Below are 13,411 nucleotides of genomic sequence, written 5' to 3' on the forward strand. Positions count from 1 at the left end.
GCAGTAGAAGTAGCAGTATCAGCAGTAGCAGTAGCAGTAGAAGTAGCAGTATCAGCAGTAGCAGTAGCAGTAGAAGTAGCAGTAGCAGTAGTAGTAGCAGTAGCAGTAGTAGCATTAGTAGTACTAGTAGTAGCAGTAGCAGCAGTACTATGTAAAAAACATAGTACTGCTGCTTTTCAAAATTATCTTTTGAAAAAAAAACCACAATACACTGTTAATACTGTTAAACAGAACAATAAAATATTTCTATAAGTACACAGTCATTTGCTTTAAGTTTGGTTCAGAACTTATTAACTGTAACATCAGTTAGTGTACAGAAATTAAACAGCAGTAATGAAATCTAATAAATTAAGAGTTTATGGTGAATGGTGATTTCACTTTGAATATAACTGAAATCTTCCTAGCAGAACTCTATAAGCAATTTAAGGATACAGAAATGTCATATATAAGAAAGATGTTGGCAGACCACCATCTTTCTCAGATGTTGTTGATCAAAACAGAGAACCTTTTTGAGAAGCTCAAAAGTCAAAACTCATTGTACGAGTTTAAAATTAGCAATACCATAATCAATGGTTATAGAAATTATACGTAAGCATTTAAAACTTACTACTTACAAAATTCACTTTATGCTCATACTAGAAGCTGATGATGAACTATATCGATATGATATTCGTATGTACATCCTGACAGAAACTGATAATTCTTTTAAAAAAAAAAAAATATCAACATACAGCACCCATCCTCAAACTGAGAATTTGTTGTACAGAAAATCCACATGAAGTCTGAGAGAAAGTGCAACTAGCCCAAAAGTAAGTCTATGATACTCATTTGCGGTAAATAAAATGATTGAAGTATTCTTATTTGATTAGCATATAGTGACTAGTAGTGTGTATTTTAACTTGCACTTACACACTGATATTAAATTATTCAAAACTTACAAGAGAACTCCCCTGGAGGTTGTATTATTCATGGTTATCTTTTTCCCGACCACCATGTTATCATAAGAATTAAGATAGACGCTGGATTTTTTCTTTCTTTAGGGGTTTGTGTACAAAACTTAGGCTTGTAACACTGATCACTAAAAAATAGATTAGTTAATTCACTGGAGGAATATCTTCTTAAGTGTTCTCTATAACACCCTGCATATATTTTATTACTATCTGAATATTTTATATGCCTAATGTAGAGATGTGGAAGTTATATTGGGTGTGTATAATAAAATGTTGTAAATAAAACTATTTGAAATGACCTATTAAAGAAATACAAAATAATACTTTATTTTGTCTTTGGTTTTTTATATTCTTCATTTTCTACCATCACTGAAATAAGCTCGATCATTTATAACCACTCAAAAAATTTTCTATTCAATAAAAAACAAAACTCCACTTAATATGAACAAGCATTACTGAATAATAAAACAAATTTTGCATTTTTATTAATATTGCATGCACTTTGATTTCATTGGTAAACTTTACCATAGAATACTACATTTTTACGATACATCTCATTTTCTTCCTATTTTAACAAATTTTGCTGTTAAAAATATGTTTTGCAATTTTACTATACTGAAAATTTATATCTTTCATATTTTATCTTTTAAAGTTACTCATGGACAATCAAAGTTTTGGTGGAAACAAACTGAGATATTACTTGACATTATTTTTATCAATGTTGGACTGCAAATATAAAAAAAATTATAACTTGTTATATAGAATGATGTAAGTTTACATAGGATGTAGGTATACATGAAAGTTTACCTCATTTTTTTAAGTCATCATCAGTGAGCACAGTATTAATTTTCAATAAATCGATTGTCATTTCTCTTATCTGTAAGAACAGAAATACATGAAACAGAAAAACAAAGAAATCAAGATTTTTTAAGAACTAAAATACTGCATTATACTCATACTTTTATGTTGTGTATATCCACACACTAAATCTGTTATCAATCTCTCTACCCCTTTGTTCCTGTAAAGTTTCTAGGAATTTGTAAAAAATAATATAAATTATTCAGCGTATTTGCAAACAACTGCTGCTGTGAGCAAATGGTTAAGAAATGGTAATGTTTATCAGCAGAAGTGCTATTTAGTTTATACATTAAACTGTGAAAAGTGTTTGTGTACAAGTAAATGTTAGGATCAGACATTTTAATTTCAGGGCCATGCTATTCTGAAGCAAAAAAAATTTTTTTTTTTCATTGTTAAGTAATTATCATTGTCAGTGTATTCTGCACTGACAATGATAATCCATGTAAATTTTAATTTTGCATAAGTTGGAAGCAGTAATGTGGTGTATATATATACATATGGTTGTTTTTAAATAAAATCCTTAAGCTAATACATTTAGGCCCTATCACACGGTAACAACTGGGAGTAAACACATATTCAAACAGAATATTTTTAAGATGTAATACTGATTTTTATAAATAAACTGCTACACTAATGTCCCAACTTCTGCATAGAATTGTACTGAACAGAATTATTAGCTGTTCACAGATGGAAAGATTGTTTCTTGGAGAGAGCATACTTCAACATAAAAATAAAGGAAATGGTTTAAAAATATTATCTTTTGAAAAAAAAACACACAGTCATTAGCTTTAAGTTTGGTTCAGGACTTATTAACTGTAACATCAATTAGTGTACAGAAATTAAACAGCAGTAGTGAAATCTAATAAATTAAGAGTTAATTGTGAATGGCTATTTCCATTAATGACAATAAGATATTTTCATCACATGGATAGAAAACCAAGAAATTCACTTTTAAAAATTAATCACAAACTTGTATATATACCTTTTTTTGGGTTATAATGATGGTTTATGTTTAAAACTGTATTCTGTTCTAATTCCATAGAATAAACAACTGATTTCATATCTAGTTTTAAAATTTGGGGTGTTAGTTTACTACTAGTCAAATATTATGGAATATTATCGTCATGAAACGACACACTATACATGGGTGGTAATAAATTATTCCATGCATTTTGGAAACTAATAAAAAATAAATAAACACTCCCATAGTAATCCCTGTTTTGTTTTACAGAACAGCAGGTGGTTAAGTTTGTGCTGATTTCAAGAGAACATAGGTGGCAAGGTAAGATCTCAGCATTAACATGTCAGCTCAGTATGGCCAACATGCAGAAGAAAGCAATGTGCATTCTAACAGCAATTTGTCAAAGATTTCACTTTGAATATAACTGAAATCTTCCTAGCAGGCCTCTATAAGCAATTGTAAGGATACAAAAAGGTCATATGTAAGAAAGATGTTGGCAGACCACCAGCTTTCTCAGATGTTGTTGATCAAAACAGACAACAGAACCTTTTTGAGGCTCAAAAGTCAAAACTAATTGTACGAGTTTAAAATTAGGAATACCACAATCAATGGTTATAGAAATTATACGTAAGCATTTAAAACTTACTGCTTACAAAATTCACTTTTTACTCATACTAGAAGCTGATGATGAATTATATCAATATAATATTCCCATGCACATCCTGACAGAAACTGATAACTCTTATTAAAAAAAAATTATCAACAAAGAGCACCCATCCTCAAACTGAGAATTTGTTGTACAGAAAATCCACATGAAGTCTGAGAGAAAGTGCAACTAGCCCTAAGTAAGTCTATGATACTCATTTGCTGTAAATAAAATGATTGACGTATTCTTATTTGATTAGCATATAGTGACTAGTAGTGTGTATTTTAACTTGCACTTACACACTGATATTAAATTATTCAAAACTTACAAGAGAACTCCCCTGGAGGTTGGATTATTCATGGTTGTCTGTTTCCCGACCACCATGTTATCATAAGAATCAAGATAGCCGCTGGATTTTTTCTTTCTTTAGGGGTTTGTGTACAAAACCAAGGCTTGTAACACTGATCACCAAAAAATAGATTAGTTAATTCACTGGAGGAATATCTTCTTAAGTGTTTCTCTATAACACCCTGCATATATTTTATTACTACCTGAATATTTTATATGCTTAAATGACCTATTAAAGAAATACAAAATAGTACATTATTTTGTCCTTGGTTTTTTATATTCTTCATTTACTACAATCACTGAAATAAGCTTGATCATTTATAACCACTCATATAATTTTCTATTCAATAAAAAACAAAACTCCACTTAATTTGAACAAGCATTACTGAATAATAAAACAAATTTTGCATTTTATTAATATTGCATGCACTTTGATTTCATTGGTAAACTTTACCATAGAAAACTACATTTTAAAATATATCTTATTTTCTTCCTATTTTAAAAAATGTTGCTGTTAAAAATATGTGTTGCAATTTTACTAAACTGAAAATTTATATCCCTAAGATTTTCTCTTTTAAAGTTACTCATTGACAATTAAAGTTTTGCTGGAAACAAACTGAGACATTACTTGACATTATTTTTATCAATGCTGGACTGCAAATATAAAAAAATTATAACTTGTTATATAGAATGTTGTAAGTTTACATAGGATGAGGGTATACATGAAAGTTTACCTCATTTTTTAGGTCATCATTAGTGAGTACAGTATTAATTTTCAATAAATCGATTGTCATTTCTCTTATCTGTAAAAACAGAAATAAATGAAAGAGAAAAACAAAGAAATCAAGATTTTTTAAGAATTAAAATACTGCATTATACTCATACTTATATGTTGTGTATAACCACACACTCAATCTCTTATCAATCTCTCTACCCCATTGTTCCTGTAAAGTTTCTAGGATTTTGTAAAAAATAATATAAATTATTCAGCGTATTTGCAAACAACTGCTGCTGTGAGCAAATGGTTAAGAAATGGTAATGTTTATCAGCAGAAGTGCTATTTAGTTTATACATTAAACTGTGAAAAGTGTTTGTGTACAAGTAAATGTTAGGATCAGACATTTTAATTTCAGAGCCATGCTATTCTGAAGCAAAAAAAAGTTTTTTTTTTTCATTGTTAAGTAATTATCATTGTCAGTGTATTCTGCACTGACAATGATAATCCATGTAAATTTTAATTTTGCATAAGTTGGAAGCAGTAATGTGGTGTATATATATACATATGGTTGTTTTTAAATAAATTCCTTAAGCTACTATATTTAGGCCCTATCACAACTGTAACAACTGGAAGTAAACACATATTCAAACAGAATATTTTAAAGATGTAAATACTGATATTTATAAATAAAGTACTACTAATGTCCCAACTTATGGGTAGAATTGTAATGAACAGAATTATTTGATGTTCACAGATGGAATAATTGTTTCTTAATGAGAGCATGCTTCAACATAAACATAAAGGAAAGGGTTAGGAACTTATCTTGCAAAAAAAAATCTACAATAGAAATTTTATTACATTATTTTATTAAACTTATTATTTTTTTTATTACATTAAGTAATTACATTATTAGTTTTTGATTATGATTTTAAGATTCAGTAATGGATGGTCAAAAGGCACATTGTATTTATTTTCCACTTCTAATTTTCTTTTGACTAGTAGCATGGTTCTGTTGAAATTCCCAATTATCGTCCTCACTAGATGAGTCAGAAACATAAATAGCAGCAGCTTTTTCTGTCCAGCAATCAGTGCTCTCCTTATATGGAATTAATTCAATAAAATCAGGCGTCTTTAAAGGAATGGCCTAGAAAAAAAAACACAATACTACAAAACTGGATTTATTTCTAAAAAGCAAAAGATACTCACCTCAAATATTAATGGTTCTATACCAACATTCATTTTATATCTTATTCGATATTTATGCTATCCTACATCTAAAATCTAAAGTTCCACTAGTTCACTTGAAATACTAAAAAAAAATGTTACATACTAAACAAATTCAACAGGAAAACATTTCAAATTGTACATTTTAATAAAATCAAGCTATAAAGAGAAATGTGTATTGTGTATGAATTCAGATGAAGTCAAGAATTGGCAAGTGATTAATTATAAAATATCTAAAATGATGTTTTTGTAATTGAAAATTACGATCATACAGTTTGTCTGTATGAAATTACAGAAAACAAAACAGTATGAGCAGCAGCTGAAATGTAATGCAGATTAGAACACAATGGAAGAACAAAATGTCGTACAAAGAGTAGGTATTGACTGCCATGTAGGACACATTATTGCACTACTGGGCTCCAGTGGAATCTGCAAACTCACAGAGGAGAACAAACAGCAATGAACAGAATGTTGTAAACAGTTTCTGAAATGTTATTCTAACAAGGAAGATGACTTCCTTTTCAATATTGTGTTGAGAGAAAAAAACCGGATGCACCAATATGACCCAGAAGAAAAAGAGCAGAGCCCATGCAATACTGTAATACTGGCAGAGTACAATTCACAATCAAAAACATTCTTAAGGGTTCTGTATTCCAAACATGTATATTTATTTCACAACCTAGAAGCAGGGTGACTGTAAATTCAGTGCAATGTATTTTCACCTCTTTCCACAATTAAAAAGGAACACTAAGGGTATTCATTTCAACAAACTGAAGGACGCACTGAGGTTGTGGATCAAGGAAAGATCACAAGCATTTTTCATTGTCAGAATGGGAAAACTGGTTCACTGTCAGGAGAAATGTGTAGATGTAGATGGAATAATAAATGTAAGTTTTTGTAGCAAATAAAATTACATTTCTACTATATTTGTTTCATTTGACTATCTCTTTCCATTTACTAGTTTTTAGTGGGTGAATATTACATTTGTAGCCCCTTGTAGCATGTAAAAATTTAATACCTGCCAAACAAAATAGAAAACTCAGAAGAATCTCTACACGCAGAGGCATGTATAACATATATACAGATAAGAAAGTAAATTGTGTTCTCTAGAAGTGTCAGCATGCAGGCAAGCTAGGATGGATTTTTAGGCTCTAAATAACTTTTATAACCACTGTAAGCTATTTACTCAGATCACATGAGTTATCATTAGTGAAATGGTATAATCATGAACTGAATATGACCAAACCAACTATAGACCTAACTAGAATAATTATTTTAAGGGATTTTTTCAAGCAATATTCCAGTAATATTGTAAACGTACATAAAAAAAATTTCTAAACAACAAAAAACACAATGCCAGCCATATGACCTCATCAATCAGCATTTAGTGTCATCTGCCAAGAAAATAAAAAATGGGTAGCATGCAAGCACACACTGCCCAAACGCTTTTAAAAAAATAAGTCATAAATTACACAAACAGTTCAACCATTTATTCTGACGTATAACATTGATACCAAACAAGTGACTTGGAGTCTTCAAGTGACTTTATGAGATGACAGATGCAAATATAACATATCTGTTATGTACAAACGTAACAGATGCAATAAAGTTATATTGGCTCCTGAAGTCAACAGCTGATAGTTTTAGATAAATACATTAACTATGAAAAACATCATACATACATACATACATACATATATATATATATATATATATATATATATATATATATATATACTTTGTATCATTAACAAGCAAATAAAATTAAGACTAAGCAATTATATTAACAAATAAATGTATTAATTTATATAGTAAATAAATAATGTAATTCAGAGACGGAACATTTTCTAAAGTTAAATGTAAATAAATTGTTTAATAATAATTGTAATTAATGTTTTAATATGAGTTAAAAATACAGTACGGATGCAGTGCACACATGCAATCTTAAATAAGCACTTGGAAATTGTCATTTCGCACTGGGTGGCAAATTCCTGTGAGTACACATGGCACCAGGTGAAGAAGCAATTGATCTGCTCGAGAGAGAGTTTTCTCTTCATAGTATGAGTTATATTGTGGTGAACTAAAGAGAAATGTTCAAAGCCAATTGCAAGGTATAGTTTTAAATTCAGACCAGTTCCGGATGTAATATAAGAGAATAGTTTTCATTCTGGCTGTACATAGAGTGCTAATCAGAGCTATGGCCATTTAGGCGAAGCTGAATGCACAGCAGGCAGTATCCAGACCTGCACAATTCTCTGTAAGTACCCTGGGGCAGTTGCATTCATAAGTGAAAACTAATTCACAAGTAGTAGCCTAAGATTTGCACCCTTTCCAAATTAACTTATGATGTTCAAATTTAAATACAGTGTGTGGAATGTGTGCAGTAAATATGGCACTTGAGATACCTTTTGTTTTTTGCATTCCTAGAGGCTACATTACATGTTGAATTTTTAAGCTGAGGGGTGAGCAATTTATGTTTTTCCTGTGTGATACTTGGTTAGGGTTAGTTTTTTGTTATAATTACTTGAGGCACATCTAATTGTATATTTTAATGCAATTTGACGAAGTTTAGTGATAATCAACTAATATTTAGATAAAATTAATTTATTCTTTTATCGTACAATAGAGGACTTGGAGTAACCAGTATGATTACTTGACGCTAAATCTTAATAATGGGATTAATTATTTAATTAGTGAAATATTAATATGTAGTAATAGATAGACAATGACAGTCAATAACTAACACTGATACTAATTGGTATTTCAAAAAGCTTACTACATTAATGTTGTGTATTTCCTCTTAGTTTTGTTTGTTGAATGATTAGAGTTTACTAACACTATTTTATCTGATTAAATTTTTATTGTTTTTATTATTATTATTATTATTATTGTTATATGCCAGTAATTGTCACTAAGGTGGTCATTTAAAGACTAAATGTAAAAGATTAAAGTGGGAGTTCTGCCACCACCCAAGAAGTGGGTATGGGTGGGTCCTAGACCTCCTCCCAAATGGGCTATATTTTGGAAAAAAGGAAAATATTAAAAGACTGTTGGTTACTGTTTTAAATAGTAACTTGATAGTGTGTATGTGTGAACCAGAGGAATTGAATCTAATTTCTTTTCTCCAATAAAACCTGATCTGCTTTTACTGTATTTGAGTGGTTATTTTGTTCAGTATTAAATTCTATCCCTTGGAGGACTTTTTAAATGTTTACAGTTGCCAATTTGTTAATAGTAATCATAATAGTATATCGACCCCTCAGTGGTCTGTGAGAGCTGCACAGTATTCTGAGACCTTGCCTATTTCATGAAATTCCTTGGATGACAAAAGGCCATTGAAAAAAAATCTTAATTTAAGTAGATTTTGCAGCCTCATTTACAAGATGTCCCAGGACGATTCTCCTAAACTTCATAGGCATATTTCTGTCATTAAAGTAATGAGAAAAGTTCATATAAACATGGATCCAAAAATGCTTCATTAGTAAATTATGGCTAGTGAAAGATTTTGCCCCAATTTCTGCTTTTCTGCTAAAATGAAACCTTACTGAAATTCTGAAAAGGTAAATTATTAAGGGGTAAATTTAACAGTTTCATAGGTTTTTGAACTGAAAACGTTTAAAATTAGGTCCCAGAACTGCATTCACATTATTTTCTACGAAATACGGTGTAATAATAAAAAAAAAAATTGGTTTGAAAAACACAGCTTTTAGCTTTGATGGTAAAATAACAAAGTCATTTTATAATACATAGTACTTTCCACATCTAATTATAATTCCAAAAGATTTTCTTTAAATAACTGAAATTCAGTAAAATAGCGACAGAAAAATATTTAATATTGCACATAATCATTTCTTTCACCAATTGGTTTGTAAGCAAGATATAACTACTCTAAGAGAAGCTTTTTCTTTTTTGATGCCTGGAATATAAACACAACTTTACAAAACCGCACATTTCTACAATATTTTAATAAAAATATAAAGTAAAATATTATTACTACCTTCCTAAATTTTGAAGATTTATTCATTATATCTGATCGACTGGAAGACAAACTGATATTACGCAAAGGTACTATCAGAGACTTAACAATAACAACTGTTGAATCGTGCAATTCTTCATCTCTTATATATCCTTCTTCAAATGCCTCCTCCTAAAATTAAATTAACATATTATGCAAACATATTTCTTTAATTGACATAGACTGCTACAAACATTAGTCACTAAATTACAAATGAAATAAGATACTTTTAATGGTTTAAAAAAATTATCTTTCAAATATAAAGATTATTTACATTTTTTTACTGAAAATTTCTAAAAGTTGTATCTATAAGTGTTTCATGTGTGCACCACGAGTCAGATGATAGACATCAACATGATAAAAAATTCATTCCAAATAATTGAAAGTGTACCAATCAACACTAGCACCAGTGTTTGTGATATGTTTATTTATCTACATCAAAAGGACAGAAAGGGAGTTCATTTCATCAGGTTCATGGGCAATCTAACCTCTTGAATGGTATTCATCCAAATAATTTTAAATTTCTATGTGCCAGTTGAAACAGAGCTCCATTTTGTATGAAAATCAAGTTCCCAGTGTCTTCCTCAAATTGATGCGTTAGCTATTAACTTAACATGACAAGACTATTCTCCAGTTACTGCTTGTTTGTGACAGAAGAATGCTTCATATACATTTTTGCAAGAAATAGATAAAATACATTCCCTTAAGGAAAATCTTGTTTATTTAGTGCTGTTTCTCTGGGGTTTTCTTTTCCTCACATTAGAACTTGTGCCTAATTACCTTTTCACTAATATGAAACGTACTTATCACCAAAAACAGATAATGAAAGCATCTTCTTTGACAACACATTCCTATATGTCCATACAGAAATGTTTACAAAAAACATTAACATTATCACATAAACTTTGAACTAACTGTAATTTACAGGGTATCATATTCAACCATTTCTGAAAAATGTTTCACAGTCGGTGCAGAATTTGTAATTCTAAACTTGTTGATTTACCTGGCTACAATAGTACACAATCATGTACACTATGTACTACAGTCATGTGTCATGTTCTTTCCAGGTCACTGCATATTGTAACAGAGTTTGTTTTGGAAAATTTGAGCATGCAAAAAGCTTCCTCCACAGGAGTGGAGGAACCATCTTGCCAGACTGGTTAGGCAGCACATTAACCAATATTGACATCAACAACAGTTGTACCAATCTAAAAACATCCCCTGTAAAATCATATTAATTATTTTTCTTTTCGTTCTTTTACATGTTCTTATTACCGAATAAATTTTCACTATATTGTTCAGGTTACTACTCAATTTTTCCTTTCATAATTTTCTCCAAATATTTTCATTTCAATAATATTTCTAACACTCTTCTGTTGTCTCCTTTTAATGAACTGAAATTTGCACTGTACCCTGAAACTCTCTATATTTCTGCTCCTTATTTACTAATGGCCTATATTATGATATGCAATATTTTCTTTTTCCGACATTAATATAAATATAAATATAAATAAATAAATATATATATTTATTTATTTATATATATTAGACTAAAAGTAAAACTCAGCAATCCACCACAGTACAGAATCTAATAATACTTCTTACCCTATTATTACTTCATTTATACATCAAAAGTGCTTTTGAAGATTTTCGCTCATCAGTTGATCAAATAATTAAAAACATTAAAATTACACATTAAAAACTTACACATTAAGAAATTAAAATTATTTCATACATAGTGTAAAATATGCAGTTAAAAATTAAATTAATATTAAAAATTAAACATTCTTAATAACAGTTTTTTTTAAAAAGTTTTCCCATACATGCCCCTGTGGCCAGCCACTACACACTACATACAATTTATTATGCATATATATATATATGTGTGTAAAAATCCATTAATTTGTGAATATATTATTCAATATCAAGTGGTTTTTGCCTTAAAAGCAATGTTCATTCTTTCACACACATTTTCAGTATAACATTACTGTTATCTAAAAATTCTGTTCAGAAGTATGTATAATAGATCAAACTGCTTACAATAGTTTTCCATTTAGCATAACATTCCTTCCTCTGTTGTCCTTCTCATACAACTACCTATTTCACTGTTCACCTTGCTTCTCTTTAGATCCATCTGAATTTATCATTTGACTCTATGAATCAAAATGCTGTTGGATCACCTTCAATGTTACTCCAGCTCATTAATATCAAAGGTAAAAGTTGTAATATTAAAATATATGTAAAATCATAATCACTAATATTAAAATTCAATTGCAGTTTCTCTTTTGTTTGTGATTCATCTCTTTCACCACTAAATCAACTATGATACTTCCTTACTTTAGATAAATTCTTAATTTTAGAACATTCTGTATCTCATAGTGTGAACCAAAGTGCTTCAAGGCCCCTACTTAATTTCCTGCATGAGATATTGACAGGAAATAAAATTCTACATGGCTCAAAGAATACACACATGACGACTATGTATATCTGTATCAAGTTAATTAACATAATTAAATGGTTATAGATGATCTGATATGAGATGGCAGTCACTCTCTGAAACTGGTATAACCATTTTCAAGAATAACAAGCATGTCTGGCTTTTTGAGAATGATGAGAAAAAGCGGTTTCTTGTGGCCTTTTTCACAAACTTAAACAAATCAGTATTTTGAACATGTCAAATCATGGGTGATATTCAGCCTTGTAAGTGACATCTTTATTCTATTCAGAGAGAAAACTCTGTGAAAGTTTCTCAGATTTAAGTTTTTTTAATTTTTTTAGCGTTGATGATTAAGTAATTCTAACTAGCATCACTTGTTCCTTCTTGTAAAGAGATTTGAGTACTTAATGAACTTACATCATGTACGATGATCAATATATTCTACTGAAATAATATAATGTACAAAACAATTTTTCAAAATCTTCACACTAAATGCACTCAACAGAAACAACATAAAATGCATTCCAAATTACTGAGAAAAAATTATTTCTAAAATATATTTTTAAATTACATACCTGTTTTATTTCTTTTTTAATAACAATAGATTCTAAATTATTAGCATTTGTAACATGCTCAGGAATTATATTTTTATTTTTACTACTATCATCATCATCATCATCACTATCAATATCAATAACATTTATTGCTGGTCTCTTTGCTTGAATTTCTTCAACTGACATGTTACGTTTCATACCTCTACTATAAGAAAGATCATCTTTAGTTTTTAATCTTTTATTACAGTCAGTCTTATTACTTTGAAAAGGATCATCAATTGGCATCTTCCTTTTTAATTCATTATAATCAGAAGTTCCAAAAATATTATCATTTAATGAAGCATTAGAGTTATTCTTACTGTTCTGAAATTTAAAATCATCATCATTGTCATCATTTTTTTAAAATTTAAAATCATCATTATCGCTATCATCATCATTATTTACACAGTTTTTCTTAGCTGATACTTGAAATACACTGTAGCTTTGTTTTACTGATGCAATTGATGATGAAAAAACAGATGACTTGGAACCAGCATCATTTTGTTTTGGTAAATCAGAACTTTTAATATTTGTACCAAATATATCAACAGAAGTAGCATTATAGTTGGTTACAGTTTTACTGGAACTTTTACTTGAAGTATTAAAAATATCCACAGAATTAGAAGGCACCGATATTTGTTCTTTCTCATTAACAAATGAA

General features: G+C 29.4%; 1 protein-coding gene across 1 annotated transcript; it reads right to left on the reverse strand.

The window, feature by feature from the left end:
• Positions 1–5,420: 5,420 nt before the first annotated feature.
• On the reverse strand, positions 5,421–13,119 carry LOC142328769 (uncharacterized). The gene is made up of 3 exons (XM_075372793.1): positions 12,733–13,119; positions 9,703–9,852; positions 5,421–5,625 (listed from the first exon to the last, which is right to left on the reverse strand). Exons 1-3 carry the CDS (start codon positions 12,994–12,996, stop codon positions 5,449–5,451), a joined length of 591 nt encoding a protein of 196 aa, XP_075228908.1. The 5' UTR covers positions 12,997–13,119; the 3' UTR covers positions 5,421–5,448.
• Positions 13,120–13,411: the final 292 nt, after the last annotated feature.

Source organism: Lycorma delicatula, chromosome 8 (assembly GCF_047948215.1).
Source record: "Lycorma delicatula isolate Av1 chromosome 8, ASM4794821v1, whole genome shotgun sequence".
In the NCBI taxonomy this organism is placed as follows: domain Eukaryota; kingdom Metazoa; phylum Arthropoda; class Insecta; order Hemiptera; family Fulgoridae; genus Lycorma; species Lycorma delicatula.

What these genes read in the sequence shown, in the direction of transcription:
- LOC142328769 (XM_075372793.1), bottom strand. Translation starts at nt 12,996, where the DNA reads ATGCCAATTGATGATCCTTTTCAAAGTAATAAGACTGACTGTAATAAA. An exon ending in TTAAAAAAGAAATAAAACAG is followed by an intron (nt 9,853 to 12,732) that starts GTATGTAATTTA and finishes ATTTAATTTTAG; the next exon opens with GAGGAGGCATTTGAAGAAGG. An exon ending in AATCTTCAAAATTTAGGAAG is followed by an intron (nt 5,626 to 9,702) that starts GTAGTAATAATA and finishes TTTTTTTTCTAG; the next exon opens with GCCATTCCTTTAAAGACGCC.